This window comes from Leishmania major, chromosome 4, assembly GCF_000002725.2.
Source record: "Leishmania major strain Friedlin complete genome, chromosome 4".
Classification (NCBI taxonomy): Eukaryota; Euglenozoa; class Kinetoplastea; order Trypanosomatida; family Trypanosomatidae; genus Leishmania; species Leishmania major.
The window spans coordinates 656-15,249 of NC_007245.2; the positions used below are offsets into that span (position 1 = coordinate 656).

Sequence of the window (14,594 nt, forward strand, 5' to 3'; positions counted from 1 at the left end):
CTAACCCTAACCCTGAGAAAGAAAATGTTGAGCTGGCGGTAAGGGTATCAGAATGAACGTGGGTGTGATTTAGCTGATGGCATTGTGTGCAATATTGGGGGAGGGATATCGTTGAAATGAAGACCTTACTGTGGAAGTGGGAAATGGCGGCGTGGTCACGGTGTGCTTTGCCAGCTGCTTGTGGACCGTTCACGATCAGGAGTAGGTCGGCGTCGAGAGTGATAAGTTCGGCCTATATCACTGACTGGGCGTTGTCTACGTATCACATGGGCAATGTGATGCCACCGCTGCAAAACAGCGGTTAAGCGGTGATTGAAGAGATTCATTAGTGGGGAGGGGGGGTTGTGCAAGTTATAGGCGGTAATTGCGCTGGATGCATCGAAGGTGGGGTGCTGCTGTGGGTATTGTGTGGTTGCATGGGCTGTTGCTGTTGTGTTGGCGCCTACGTCCTATCTTTCACATCTGCAGCGTGTCTGGACGTTGCGTTGATTTCAGTGAGTGGCCCTCTCCTTCTGTGGTTGGGAAGAAGCGCTTGTTTCTCTTGTCGCAATGAACAAAGCAATCTGCTTCTCAGTTGATCGCAGCGGTGGGATCGCGTTAAAAGGTCTGCGCACTGTTGTGTTGAGATCGATTTAGGTTTTGCTTTGTGAGAAGGCCGACGAGGGGCATTGGTGGTGGTGGCCGAGATGTGGACAACTCCGCGGGCAAAGAGACGTTACCTGATCCTCTACTTTTAATTTTTTTTCAGAATGTCAGCTTGTGTTCCTCATCGAGAATTGCCTTGAAAGCATGGATGGAACGGGGGGGAATTCGGCCTTTGCTTAAAGAGTCGGAATTGAAACTGGAAGATGGGAGAATACGCATGCGGGGCGATTTTCTCAGTGTGTTTCGTTTGTAGTCTGACATGACCCCCCCCTTGTGATGCGGTGATCTTTCTAGTGTATTCACTTTTTTAAAGCTGTATCGTGAGAATGTGATGATTCGGAACTGCGCAGAGATAACGACCTCTGCAGGCCTTCCCGATGAATGTCAACTGCGGGTGTAGAGAGAGACTCTATTCTGCCGTGACTTTGGTCGTTTTCCTCGGTATCCTCCTCTTGATGCTTGAGGCTTATACTGTCCCAGTCAGTTTTCCTGGCATACTGTTTGTTGTCTTAGGTCGCGCTATTGGCTGCGATATGGGTGCTGGCCCGCTTAAGCTCTTTTTTCATTTTGAAGGGGAGTGGGGGGCTGCTTTTGCTGTTGCTGATGCTGAAAGCGCTTGGCCTGTGCTAGTCATGGCAGTGTGTCATTGCGGGACGGGCGTTTTCTGGAGTCGTTGGTTTTCACATTCCACTGTTAAGGAGGAGGCACAAGGGCTTTTTCGCTGGATTGTAGATGACTGCATAGAAGTGTTGCTGAAGATGGACGTAAAGAAGGTGTTGCAGTGTCGAGGATAAGGCAAAGAGTGAAGCAAAAATAATGAATTTTGTTTTGGAAAGTGAGAGGGGTTGCCGAGAATTCGAATCACAAGCATCTGTTTACGGTGGTTTGGTTTTTGTAGTCACGACTCGTCACGATAGATTGATACTTCCAGTTTCCCGATCTGTCTTTCGATTTTTCATTTATCTGCCCACCGTGAAAAGAATTTCTGTTTTGTGGAAACGGAGCTTTTTTACCTAGCTCCGTGTGAGTGGCGGTACCCGATGCGTAAGGAAGACAAAAGGTACCGGGAATTTGGCATGACTGGAGCTATAAAAAGGGGTTTTTCGGGATGTGGTGCACGAACGGGATGTACGGCTCTTCCAGCATGAGGGAGAAAACGGTTGCGATAGCAGCGGGAGAATCTCAAGTGCCTTCTGCTGGTGTTGACTCATGACTTTCGTATTCTTTTTTTTTGTTAGGATTTCGAAGTAGAGATGATGTTTCTCCGTTCTTCTCTGCTGATGTGTATAGACGTATAGCTTTCAGCGCCGAGGCCTATGTGCTCTCCTGCTCTTCAATTTGAAAAGTAGTTCCCCGCATCTAGTTTTGTTTTGCGAATTAGCAGCAACTGGGGTCGAGCATGTGCTGTTTGCCTTTTTTCTTACTGTTTCCCGTTGAGCCTGAGCGCCCTTTTTGCTTTTTGTTTCAGCGATGCGCAATCATGCGCATATTAGTGATGTCGAAGCTTCTCAGCCTCTGCGTGCTTTGATTGCTCTAGTGAGGGTGAGGCAGTGAATCGTAGGGTTTGCCGCGTTCTTATGTTAGTGATCGGACATTTTGATGCGGGTAGCTGTCAAATTGTGATGTAGGACTGACACAGGAAGCGTTCCAGCTTTCAAAGTGTGTTGGGGGTGTTGTTTTTGTGCTTGCTTTGGCGGGATATGAAGGCGGTGATCCTTCGATTGGTTCAATGGAAGTTCTGTGACCACGAAACAGGTCATGAGTTTGTGTCTTTTTGCACGAGTAGTGTGCTGGTTGTGTTCATTTGGCGAGCGTCATATCGCTGCTGTTACGCACCGTTGTCGAAGGTGCTGGTCACCGAAGCGATGCGTTTCTGCTCATTGCTAGACGGCGTGTATCACCTCCTGTCATCCCCGTGAAGACAGGAAAAAGAGGGAATGTTTCGTTGCACATATGCGTGTTTGTGGGACGACCTTTCTGTAGTGGCCAATCATGAGATTTTTTTCCCTACTGTTATTCATTATGCTTGTTGGTATGCTACTGTGATATACCTTTGTGAGCAGTATTTATGTATTGTTTTCTTCTCTCTTTCAAATGTTGTGCTTCGCAGAAAAGGGCTAGGTTCAGGGTGGCTTTTTTCTTTGAAAATGAATTACTCGCGTGATGGGTTGTTGCAGCGTTCAGGCGGTGATTCTGTTGATGTATGCCTTAATGTGTAGGGCTGCGGAAGGTATATCCTTGTGCTGGTGCCACGAGAAGGTTATCTTGCTCTGTGGGAGAGCAACGGATAGAAGTGGCAGTCTTTATGTTGTTCCTAGCGTCCTTGCTGGTTTGTGTCTTGAATTTGCGGAGGTTGCTGGCAGCTGTCAGCGCTCCTGTTTGCATCAGGTGAGGAGCTGTCCTTCACGAACTTTGGTAGTGGCTTTACTGCGCTGGGATGGAAAATGAGAGTAAGAGCTGGGATGTAGGCGTAAAGCTTCCGATTTTTGTGTTTTCTTTGCAACTACGCTTAGTAGAGGTAGATTGTTTTCCAAAAAAGAAAAGGGACTGTTAAGATTCTCGCTCCGAAATTAAAGGAAGGAAGCTGTGAATATTGTTGTAGAGGAACTCTGAAGCGGCAAGAGTATTGCCTGTGACCTGTTTTGTTGGGGACGGAATGTGTCCTTTTTTTCCTCAGCGTAAACGGTATCGTTGACAGCCCAAGGGAAAGCCATCGGTGGAACTGTTTTCTTTTTGCGTCTGCGAGCACTCGTGCTTTGATACACGCATGCAGGTTTTCGAGCTTTTTTATTGCTTGCGAAAGAAAAAAGAAAAGCGCAGGAAGATCGAAAAACGATATGACGACGTGGAATGAGGGAAAGGACTGTCCGTCATTCCACTGGCACGCTGCACCAGGTGCTTATCTTTTCTTTACCTGATTACGTTCTCATTGAGGATGGCTAGGGGCGACGTCGTTGTAGCCGTGTCACTGTTCCTCCATTCATCCTTCTGATGACCAAACACGACAGGAGTGCTGGGGCGAGGGAATAGGAGGCGTAAGTCTACTTATTCGTGAGCAGTGGTGAAGAGTGCACGAGTGGAAGGATGCCAACTGAGTATACGCTCTCAGGGGAATAGGAAACTCGCCAGTTAGGAAGAGTGGAGAACACGTAGTAGTATGCATCATGCTTCTCTTTCGACGTCATTTCCTCTCTTTTTCGTCTCACCGATTTTTTTGCGTACTTTCTGTTTCGACCAGTGCGGCTCACATTGCTGTGCTCCTTTACGGTCATAAATCGTAAGTGTGCCCCTTTTCAAGCCTTTAGCCCACTCGCAGGAGAAAAAAACAGTTAGAAATGGCTAAACTAGTGCTGCCGGACGATCCGGCCTCGATGGACGGTCACCTAATTTGCTCATTGCTAGAGGTGAAAGAGGCCCGTGGTCTTGCTCAGGATGAAGTCGACAAGCGCCTTCATGAATTTGGCAAAAATGAGCTTTCCACAGGGCCCTCAACGCCCTTCTGGAAGCTAGTTGTTGGTCAATTCGAGGACACGCTTGTGCGCATTTTGCTCCTGGCGGCGTTTGTAAGTTTCTGTTTGGCAGTTCTAGAAAGCAACATGATGGACCTCGTGGAGCCGTTTATTATTTTGCTGATTTTGACGCTGAATGCTATTGTTGGTGTTTGGCAAGAAGACCGAGCGGAAAAAGCAATTGACGCCTTGAAAGACTTTGTTCCTGAAACAGCTGTTGTTGTTCGTGAGGGCATGACGCAGAGGATCCTGGCAGAAAACCTTGTTCCTGGAGATATTGTCGAGATCGCTGTAGGAGATCGCGTCGCTGCCGATGTTCGGCTGCTAACGCTGGAAAGCACGACGCTGCGCGTTGATCAGTCGATTCTGAACGGCGAGTCGGTGGAAGCCATGAAGCAGGTGGAGTCGGTTCGCGTCAAGCGGGAGCGGTTTCCTTCGAGCATGGTTTACCGCGGTACTGCCGTTGTGTATGGCAAGGCTCGTGGCGTCGTCGTGCGCACTGGAAAGTCCACCGAGATGGGCTTTATCGAGCGTGACGTGCGTGAGCAGGAGGAAACGAAAACGCCGCTGCAGCTGAAGCTGGACGAGTTCGGCGTTCTCCTGTCAACGGTAATTGGTTTTATTTGTCTTTTCGTGTTCGTGGTGAATCTCCTTCACTGGTTCAGAACCCACCCGGCGGCTACTGAGGAGTCCTGGTTTGAACGGTATATCGAGCCCACCGTTCATTCGCTGAAGGTGGCTGTGGCTTTAGCTGTCGCTGCTATCCCTGAGGGCCTACCAGCAGTGGTCACAACGTGTCTGGCGCTCGGTTCACGCAAGATGGCGCGACAGAACGCTCTTGTGCGCGATCTACCGAGCGTGGAAACGCTTGGTCGATGCACCGTAATCTGCTCCGACAAGACGGGAACGCTAACGACGAACATGATGTCCGTGTCGGAAGTGGTGACAATGGAAGTGTCCGGTAAAGCCCATAAGTACAGCATACATGACTCGAGGTTCAACGTCGTGGCGGCAGCCGTTTCGCACAACGGCACTCCAGCCGGTGAGGCGCTCGGCAACGACGCCGCGCTGGACATGGTGGCCACGATTGCCACGTTGTGCAGCGATGCATCGCTAGTCTGCGGCACGCGCTCGGCGGAGGTGGAAAAGGTAGGGGACGCCACCGAGGCGGCTCTTCTGGTGATGAGTGAAAAGCTGTACCACAGTGCGGCACGGAATGGGGTGGACGGTGCGCATTTGCCGGTTGACCGATGCAGATCATTGAAAAGGCAGCTTTGGCTCAAGAAGGCGACGCTGGAGTTTACGCGCTCTCGCAAATCGATGAGTGTGTGTTGCACGTCGACCGAGGACGCACGCATTCACAGCCTCTTTGTGAAAGGGGCGCCGGAAGAGATTCTCAAGCGTTGCACTCGTATCATGTTTAAGGATGGTCACATTTCTCCTCTCACACCGAAAATGGTGAATACCGTGACGGCGAACATCGATCGTATGTCCGGCGCAGAGGAGGCCCTCCGCTGTATCGCTTTTGCCTTTCGCCCCCTTCCCGACCCGAAGCAACTGGATCTGTCCGATCCAGCCAAGTTTGAAGCCATCGAGAGCGACCTCACGTTTATCGGTGTCTGCGGCATGCTGGACCCTCCGCGGAGGGAGGTGGCAGATGCGATCGCCAAGTGTCGAACAGCGGGGATTCGCGTCATCGTCATCACCGGCGACAAGAAGGAGACAGCAGAGGCAGTGTGCCGCCGAATCGGACTCATGCCATATGAGCCGACAACGGGGTTGAGCTTCACCGGCTATGAGCTGGATCAGATGACCCCAGCACAAAGGCGGGCGGCGGTGAGCAGTGCTGTGCTTTTCAGTCGCACCGACCCCTCCCATAAGATGCAGTTGGTGAATCTTCTGCAGGAGCAGAAGCTCATTTGCGCCATGACCGGCGACGGCGTGAACGACTCGCCGGCGCTGAAGAAGGCCGATATCGGGATTGCCATGGGCTCCGGGACAGAGGTGGCGAAGGCGGCGAGCAAGATGGTGCTGGCAGATGACAATTTCGCCACGGTCGTGAAGGCTGTGCGTGAGGGTCGTACCATTTTCAACAACACAAAGCAGTTCATCCGCTACCTCATTAGCAGCAACATTGGCGAGGTAGCCTGCGTTCTGGCTACGGGACTGTTTGGCCTACCAGAAGCACTCTCGCCGATTCAGCTCTTGTGGGTGAATCTCGTTACGGACGGGCTGCCGGCAACCGCGCTGGGGTTCAACGCTGCCGACCCAGACATCATGGAACAGGCACCGCGGCGAGGAGACGAGCCCATTGTTGACGGATGGCTTTTCTTTCGCTACATGATTGTCGGCATTTATGTTGGTCTGGCTACGGTCGCGGGGTTTGTCTGGTGGTTTCTGACGAACGGATTCACCTTGGCCGACCTCGCCTCATTCACCACGTGCACGGACATGAGCAATTCCAAGTGTGCAGAGCTGGCGAACCCGCAGACGGCGCGCGCCATCGCGTTGTCCATCCTGGTTGTCGTCGAGATGCTGAATGCGCTGAACGCGCTTAGCGAGAATCAGTCGCTTGTCGTGATCCGGCCTTCGACAAACAAGTGGCTCATTGCGGCCATTTGCTCTTCGATCGCGCTGCACCTCACGATCATGTACATTCCGTTCTTTTCGCGCCTGTTCGGCGTCACCTCACTCGGCGTGGATGCTGATGTCGTGGCGACCGCGAACCCGTGGGACGTGTTGCTGCCTACTGATTTCACGGACTGGAGAACAGTACTTGTGCTGAGCATCCCGGTTATTTTCCTCGACGAGCTGTTAAAGCTTTTTTCGAGGTGCAGCAATCACCACCGTGAAAACTATAGCGCAGAGTGGGTTGTTGGTGGGATGAGCCGTATGTAGAACTAAGTGCAGCTGTTTTTTTTTCGTTTCACGCCGTACATTCGTGCTGCCCGATCAGTCAGTGGGTACAAAGTGGGCATGTGTGTATGTCCACAGATATAGAAGCACCAACATCTCTTCATAAGGAAGAAAAGAGAATAACACAAGGAACAGAAACCGTGCTGCTGATGTGCATGCCGATTCACCAGTGGCGGCACGGTTTCTTTTGTGAGTTTTGTTTTCCGGACAATGAAGGAGACCCTGATGACGATAAGCGCCTCGCCACGGTATGCGTGTTCGTTACCCACTCTGCGGGCAAGTCAAGCAGCCCCCGTAGCCCCTTCCAAGTACACAACCACCTCTGGTGGTGACAGGGTCAAGTGCCTACGACGTGCGGGAGGTCACAGCGACGTACCGCTGCCGATGTCGGCGGTCAGGTCGTGGATGGCGCTGCGTCGGTGCGACCTGCGACAGTGCACACGCTTGCACCATCCGTATGATAGGCGAAGTGCCGACGTGACTCGAGCGTATCCCACCCGGCCCTCGCACTGCCTACTGGTGTGGGTGGGCGAGGAGTGTTTGAGGGCAGGGGCCGTGCCCTCAGCTGACCGAGCCGGTGCATTGGTGTGATGCGTGTCTAGCGCAGCTGCCATCGCACCACGCGATGGGGCCTGTGGCAGTGTGGGTGGAGTTTAGCACACGCTCTATGGCAGAGTGGACATGTTGTGAAAAAAAGAGTGACAACAGCAGAGCACGAGATAAACAATCTGCGAAAAAAAAAACGTGGAGGTGTTGTAAAACAAAACCTTTCAAATATTTTCTTGTTTAGCGCAGCTTGCGTTGCGCGTCACATAGGTGCTGGTGTTGGCACTGGTGCCTTGTGGATTGGTGCTGCTGGAATGCCGAGGAAATGGTGAATAAAAATGCTGCCTACTCGCCCTTATCCTTTTTTTCGCCATCCGCTGCTGGATTGTGCATCGCGTGACCACATACTGCAGTTTTTAGGTCTCAGTAACAGTTTTCACGACATGTTGTGCTCAGTCACCGCGAGCAATGGCATTTGATGGTGCATTCATCGTAAGTGGCGACGACAGCGCTCTTTCCTCCCAGGTCGGTCCGAAAGCGGGTGAGGTCGGCTACGTCCATCCTGACCCCGCCGTGCTTTTCTAGGTCCACCCCGTGTGATCACTCCTTTCCCATATGTGTCTCGGCAGTGGATTCATTTGGTCCGGAGTGCGTCGTCTCATTCAGCGCAGTGTACATTCTCACGGAGGGCCTAGTCAAGACGCCCCTCAGCACATCTTAGTATGCGATGTTCATGAATTGCCACGACGCCTACACAACTGCGTACCAGCTCATGACAGGGAATCAAGCTCGAAGAGCTTCTCCGAGCTTCTGAGGGCCATCCTGAGTAGCATCTCCGTGCTCGACTACAGAGAGCGGTGGTAAGTGGCCCTCTTCTGCATCGTTGGTGCTGTCTCCGCTGTCGTCTACAGTGTTTCCCTGTTCAAAATGTGGAGTGTAGCGTTTGTAGCGTGCATGGTCTTTCTCTTCGTTTTCTGTATTGCGAACCTTGACGTTTTATCGGGGGGGCTACTACAGACGACTGATGAGGCGTTACCCCGTTCCGGGCGCATACTTCGCTTCGTGTATTTTGGCATTCATCGTTGCTGCCCAGGTCATCGAGGCCGCCGTCCTATTGCTGCTCTCTGCATTGCTTTAGCTGACGATCGGCATCTTCGCCTCCGCGGGTCTGTAGACAATTACAATACTGGTTTTTATCTTGAACTAGTGCCGCGAGAGAAACATAGTGAAGCGCCAGGAGGACCACTGATTCCTGCTGAGGCAGAACGCGTTGGCGAAGGACGCCAGCAGATCGACGACCGAGGAGAGAGAAGGTGGGTGTGCGAAAGCGCCGAACCTCGTCGAGAATGAGCAGCTGCCGACATCCTAGACGGGATTGAAATCACAGAATGAAAGCGCCGAGCCTATACAATGTGGCGAGCGAGATTCTGATGTCTGCGCAGTGCAGGACGTTTCACCGTTGGTGGCGCAAGTGTGCCTGTGCGGCATCTTTGGAGTGAACAAAGAGATCATGTCTCGCAACATCTCTGTTGCCGTCTACGGTGTCATCATGACGGCTGGCGTCATTGCGCTGACCGTGCTCAACATCATGGGTACAACCTACCAGCTGCTCTACGGCTGCGTCAGCATCTCGGTTATCCTGTGCGCGACCGGCTTCCTCTGCATCCCTATGACGATCATGAAGGCCAACTTCTTCGGGTGGTGCCAGCAGGTGTGCTACATCCTCATCTCTGGCGGGACGGACAACTTCTGCATGTCGGATGCCAGCTGTCTGCCGGACGGGCCACACTTCTCTCAGACATTCTACAACACCGTCGGCGCCGTCATTGGCAACGCTGCCGGCGTGCTTGGTGTGTACCTGTTCGCGCGCGTCTTCTCGAAGCAGAGCTACCGCGTCACGCTAATCTGCACCACTCTTGTCCAGATTCTTGCAAGCATCTTTGACATCATCATTGTCGAGCGATGGAACTTGTACATCGGCATCCCGGACCACGCCATGTACATCATGGGTGATGCTATCGTGTACGAGGTGTGCAAGATGCTGAACTTCATGCCACTGAACATGCTCATCTCGCGCCTCTGTCCGAAGGGGTGTGAGAGCACGATGTTTGCAATTTTGGCGAGCTTCAGCAACATGGGTGCATCGACGTCGTCCACGATTGGCGCGATTCTGATGGAAACGGTGTGGCCTCTCTCCTCCAGCCTGCCGTGCGACTTCAGCAACCTGCGCTGGCTGCACATCTCCGGCCACTTCATCACACCGCTCATCGCCATTCCACTAGCGTCTGTGCGCATCCCAGGCACCAGCATTCGCAGCTCCCTGGCCTCGAAGGAGAGGACACCTCTATTGTCTACAAGGGGCCGATTACGAATGGAAAGGGGCTTGCGTCTGGAAAGGACAAGGATCCCGTCCTGACGCTGGACCAGGCATCTTTAAGCGGAGCGTAGCTGCTCGTCGGTGAATTTTCCCACCAAAAACAAAGAACATGAAAGACATCTAGCCAATTTTTTCGTTTCCTAAGCTCCTTTGAGTGAAAGGGAAGGTTAGCGCAAGAGTGCAGGTATATCAACCCTGCATGCTACACCATGTAGTACACTGATTATGCAACGATGAAGCGACAAGAAGCCCCTTTTGCGTGGAATAAACGTCGACCTGCGGCATGCTAGCGCGATGTGTTGCTTGCTATTCTCTTTTCAGGCGCAGTTTGCAACTTATGATGAGAGGAAGCACAGAAGCACTTAATCAAAAGACTGCCTAAATTCTTTTTGGTTGACCAGTGTGCTGATAGTTTTCGGCGCATGCATGTTGAGTTGCTTCCCGAGAAGTGCTGGTATCTTCCTCCTGAAAAACGGAGAGGTCGATCGAAAAGGAGGATGTCGGTGGATGCTTGCGCTTACCGGCAAGTGATAGTGGACGACTCGAGGTTATTTTCCTTCTTTGTGTGCTTTTCTTTCCTTACCTTGCCAGCGGTGATCGTTTGCCACTCCTGCTGTTTCTTTTTTGTTACTCCTTTGCTCCTTCACCGTGATCCGCTTGTTTGTGTGTGCGTGCTCTCCTTTCCCCTCGACAAACGACATTTAGTCCCACCTGCTCTATTTCTTTGCCCATTCGACAGTGTGTGTCTGCTTCGTTGCAATCGCGTTGCTCTTCTCCTGTCGCGATGCTCTTGCTACTCCCTTTTTTCGATGTCTTGTTGGCCGATGATCAACACATCCTTTTGGACGGAGGCTCCCCTAAGAGCGACGAAAAACAAAAACATATTGTGAGAGGACCCACTGCGCAGATGTTCGATCTGCGAGCGAAAGAATCCGAGCTGTCGAGCTGGTTGTCTTTTTTGCTTACTCGCTTCTCGAAAACAAAATACTAGTGTATGCAGTGGCGTGCTCCGTTTCGCCTCTCATGACACGTTGTTGCTGCCTTCTTTGTACTTCACCATGTCGTTATTCGATCAAATCCATTGATCAAAAAGCCGTTGCGCCTCTCTACGCTACCCCTCAGCGCTCGAACGTTAAGTGCTGCTGCGCGTGAGAGCCTACCGCACCTTTTCGTAGTTTATAAAGGCGGATACCGCCTTACACCTCGCGAAGCCGCCGAGATGACGCAGAAGCCAACCATATGTAGCTTCCGGGAAGGCGTGGAAGCTGACGGAAGCCTCCCAAACGACGAAAGGAACAAGGTCTGTGCAACTGCTCCAGTGAAAAGAACCAAGAATGAGAAGCGTAATAGCGGTGTGGACGACTGCATGTAAGCGTGTGTGCAAGGGGGCGGAGGCTTCCGCATTTTCTTTCCGCTTGCAAGCATTTGTTCTTCGTTGGTTTGCTTTCGCTCTTCTCGCTATGTTGCCCCTCCTTGTGGGTGGTCTTCTTTTTTTTTTGCATGTGTGTGTGCTCTTTTGTTTGTGCACAAGCACGCATCCAATCGCCACTTGGATGGTGCATCGCGCTCGTGGTTGTCCTGCCTTAAAGAAGAAAAGAGACTTTAACTTTCAGCCGCCCTCACGCACAACTGTGTGTTGGCGGGTGTAGCATCGCAGCTGTCGTGGATACCCTCTAGTGAGAGGCGAGCGGTGGAGTTCAGCGGAGGTCTTTCCGCTGTTCCGCGTCCCATTTTCTTTTGTCACCTCGAAGCTCGCCTCCACTGCCTAGACCCACATCTTCGCTTTTATGGTATTGTGTGTGTGTGTGTGCACTTGTGCAATAACTTCCCTCTCCCTCTGGTTCTTTCCTCTATTCGCTTTCGTGCATCCTCACTGTCCTTAACCTCCTTTTTTTCAGTAGCATACATCCCTGAGCTAGGTCAAACTGCAAGAGCGCTCTTCCTTCTCAGCTTCTGCTTCTTCCTACCTATTGCCTCATTTTCTCTATACACTGCCATCAGATTAGCTCCCATGCTGCAGCTGCCTCCCATGCACTCAACACCGAAGCAATCTTCTACGTCCCGTAGCGCCGATGCGAAGATGTGTCCTTTCGATGTTCTGGCATCAGTGAAGGATGATCCATCGCTGTCACCGCAGCTGCGGGAGAAGATTGGTGGTGCACTCACGCGGCTGCGTGAAATTTGTAAGACGGCGGACCAGCCGAGCGTGGCAAAGGCGCTACCGAGAAGCTGCGCGCATAACTACTTTAAAGAGATGATTAGCGGGCACGCGCCGCTTCGGTTCTCTTGCCACAGCAGCGAGTCGACGCATACGCGTGTCAAGCACTTTGACATCGCCTCCTCGCGACTGCCAGGGCCCATTGTGATGTCCTCTAGCAAGACCCTCATGCAGCGCACCACGCCTGCCCTCCAGAGTCCGAAGGAAATATTTGCAGAGCTCAACGTCATCGCCTTTCAGACACTTCGATACATTGATGAGGTGGAGCAGATCGAATTTGACGTCACCAACGTCCGTGAGCACGACGGCAGCATTATGGAGGACAAGGAGCGCCTGTTCCTCTCCGTCTGCTGCAGTGTGTTCGCAAACTTTTCCTTCTTCGCCTCGCTACACATCAACGCGGAGAAGTTCTTGCATTTTCTCCGCAAGCTTTTCACGTGCTACCCCCTCGACAACAGCTACCACAACGCCACGCATGCGGCGGATGCGCTTCAGATGATGTCGCTCTTTTTCAGAGAGCCCACGGTAAACTTCCTCTTCTCCGACGAAGAGATAGCAATTTGTTTTCTAGCGGTGCTAGCCGTCGATGTCGCGCATCCTGGCGCGTCCGACACACTCCTGGTCGCCCTGGACCACCCCTTAGCGTCCGTGTTCGGCGACGTCGCCATCACCGAGCACGCGTCTCTACTGGTTTTGACGAGCCTGCTCGTACTGGAGGACAATTTCTTCTTCTCAACGCCCGACATGGCCGTCTCGGTGGACAGTGCCCATCTTCTGAAGGAGGCACTGTACGACGTGGTGCTGAATGCAGCACTGCGTAGCCGGCCCTCCCTAATGTCTGCCTTGCGCGACATCGAGACGAGCGGTCGCATAACCGACGCCGATGCCCCAAAGCTGATGGCGGCTCTGCTGGTGATGGCGTGCAACAGCTTTGCATTTCGCTCGCAGGCGCAGTGCTGCCGAATGGGTGCGTGGTTTCTCTCGGAGCTCCACCGGGAGGAGTGCGAGATGGAGCGGCACGGCATTCGTGTTACTCTGCCCCACGTTGCGGGGGCCGACTGCGCCGCAGTGCTGTCAGACTACATAAACGTTGTCGTAAAGCCGGTGACGGCGGCTACCCTTGCCCTCGTTCCTAGGGATCTGCAGGACCGTTTGGAGTGGAACGCTGACCTTGTGGACGCGGCAGCTAGCACGGGGGGTCGTGCTTGCAAGGTTGTCGTGGAGAACTCCCTTGTGCAGTGGATGACGAGTTCGTTGTCTGTGATGGAGATACTGAAGAAAGTAGCCACACACGCAAGCAGCGTGGACCGGAAAGCCTCCAAGTGCGCTATTCTCAATGCCTCTCCGTCGCGCTCCCAGGGAACGGCTCCAGACATGATGCGGGCCGACTCACTTAGTAGCAACAGCTCCACGTCAGGCTCTATGAGTGCCGCGAAGCGAGACGAAGCCACGAGTAATTGCCCGCAGCTCTCGTTCACGTCGGAACCGTGCTCCGCAGCTGGGAGTCCGACAGCGCGTCCCGGTCGGTCGGAGCACTACTTCTCCTTTCTGCGCCTCTACGACAAGTGCGAGCGCGCGGGAGAATCAGCAAAAAACTTTGTGGGGCAGCTTATCTTTCTTGCGCTACAGCTTGATCCCCGCTACATCGCTGCCTATGCGCGGAAGGAGTACGGAGATGACTGCTGTGGTGCCGAATGCGCTGAAATGGGGCTCTTGATTAGCAAAATGGAGGAGGCACCTTCCACAGCCGAGGTGATCGCCAGTCGCCCTCCTGGTGGATCCTTCTCGAATCGCGTTGCGGACGAGATCGACCACACGGACAGTTTCGTTTTGCTCTTGATGGACATGTACTGCTCCCGTGAGGCGGCTCTAGCGGAGATGGAGTCTGTGGTGCTGGTAAGCGACAAGGCGAAGACACCGCCGCCGGCAGAGCCCGCAGCTCCCAAGGCCGTGCCACAGTTTCAGCAGAACTCGCCCATTAGGATGCCGGTCAACACGGAGAGCAAAAACACAGGCCCTAGGCTGCGATTAGTGCCATAGCCGCTTAGTAATTCGCTTTGCTGCTTTCCTCCCGCCCTTTGCTAGATGTATCCTACTTGATGGTCAGACTCTTTTCCCCCTGTTTTGTGAATTCAAGTTGCACAGTTCTCGCCCACCAGCGTAGGCTGCACGTAGCAGGTTGACTGAGCCGCTTACAACCTGTGTGGACCGTACACGTGAGCGCTGTTTATGATAGGGCAGCTGCTTCAGCTACTGCGAGAGAACCGAGGCACCAATTGAAGAAAGAAGCAGCAAACGTGGGGTTAGGCACGTGCCCTCTCTCTCTATTTCATCCTCTCGTATTTCTGTGTGTCCTTGACACACCCTTTTTGTTCTTGGGTCT

General features: G+C 52.9%; 3 protein-coding genes across 3 annotated transcripts, besides 1 other annotated feature; all 3 read left to right on the plus strand.

The window, feature by feature from the left end:
• Positions 1-3,980: 3,980 nt before the first annotated feature.
• Positions 3,981-7,052, plus strand: LMJF_04_0010 (calcium-translocating P-type ATPase; the record flags this gene model as incomplete). Its single annotated transcript, XM_883419.1, has 1 exon — positions 3,981-7,052. One exon carries the CDS (start codon positions 3,981-3,983, stop codon positions 7,050-7,052), a length of 3,072 nt encoding a protein of 1,023 aa, XP_888512.1.
• A 235-nt stretch (positions 7,053-7,287) lies between these two features.
• Positions 7,288-7,798: a repeat region (Lmjchr4:repeat_unit:7942-8453).
• Positions 7,799-9,126: 1,328 nt separating this feature from the next.
• Positions 9,127-10,032, plus strand: LMJF_04_0020 (putative pteridine transporter (truncated); the record flags this gene model as incomplete). Its single annotated transcript, XM_883420.1, has 1 exon — positions 9,127-10,032. One exon carries the CDS (start codon positions 9,127-9,129, stop codon positions 10,030-10,032), a length of 906 nt encoding a protein of 301 aa, XP_888513.1.
• A 2,041-nt stretch (positions 10,033-12,073) lies between these two features.
• Positions 12,074-14,251, plus strand: LMJF_04_0030 (putative cAMP-specific phosphodiesterase; the record flags this gene model as incomplete). The annotated part of the gene is made up of 1 exon (XM_883421.1): positions 12,074-14,251. One exon carries the CDS (start codon positions 12,074-12,076, stop codon positions 14,249-14,251), a length of 2,178 nt encoding a protein of 725 aa, XP_888514.1.
• Positions 14,252-14,594: the final 343 nt, after the last annotated feature.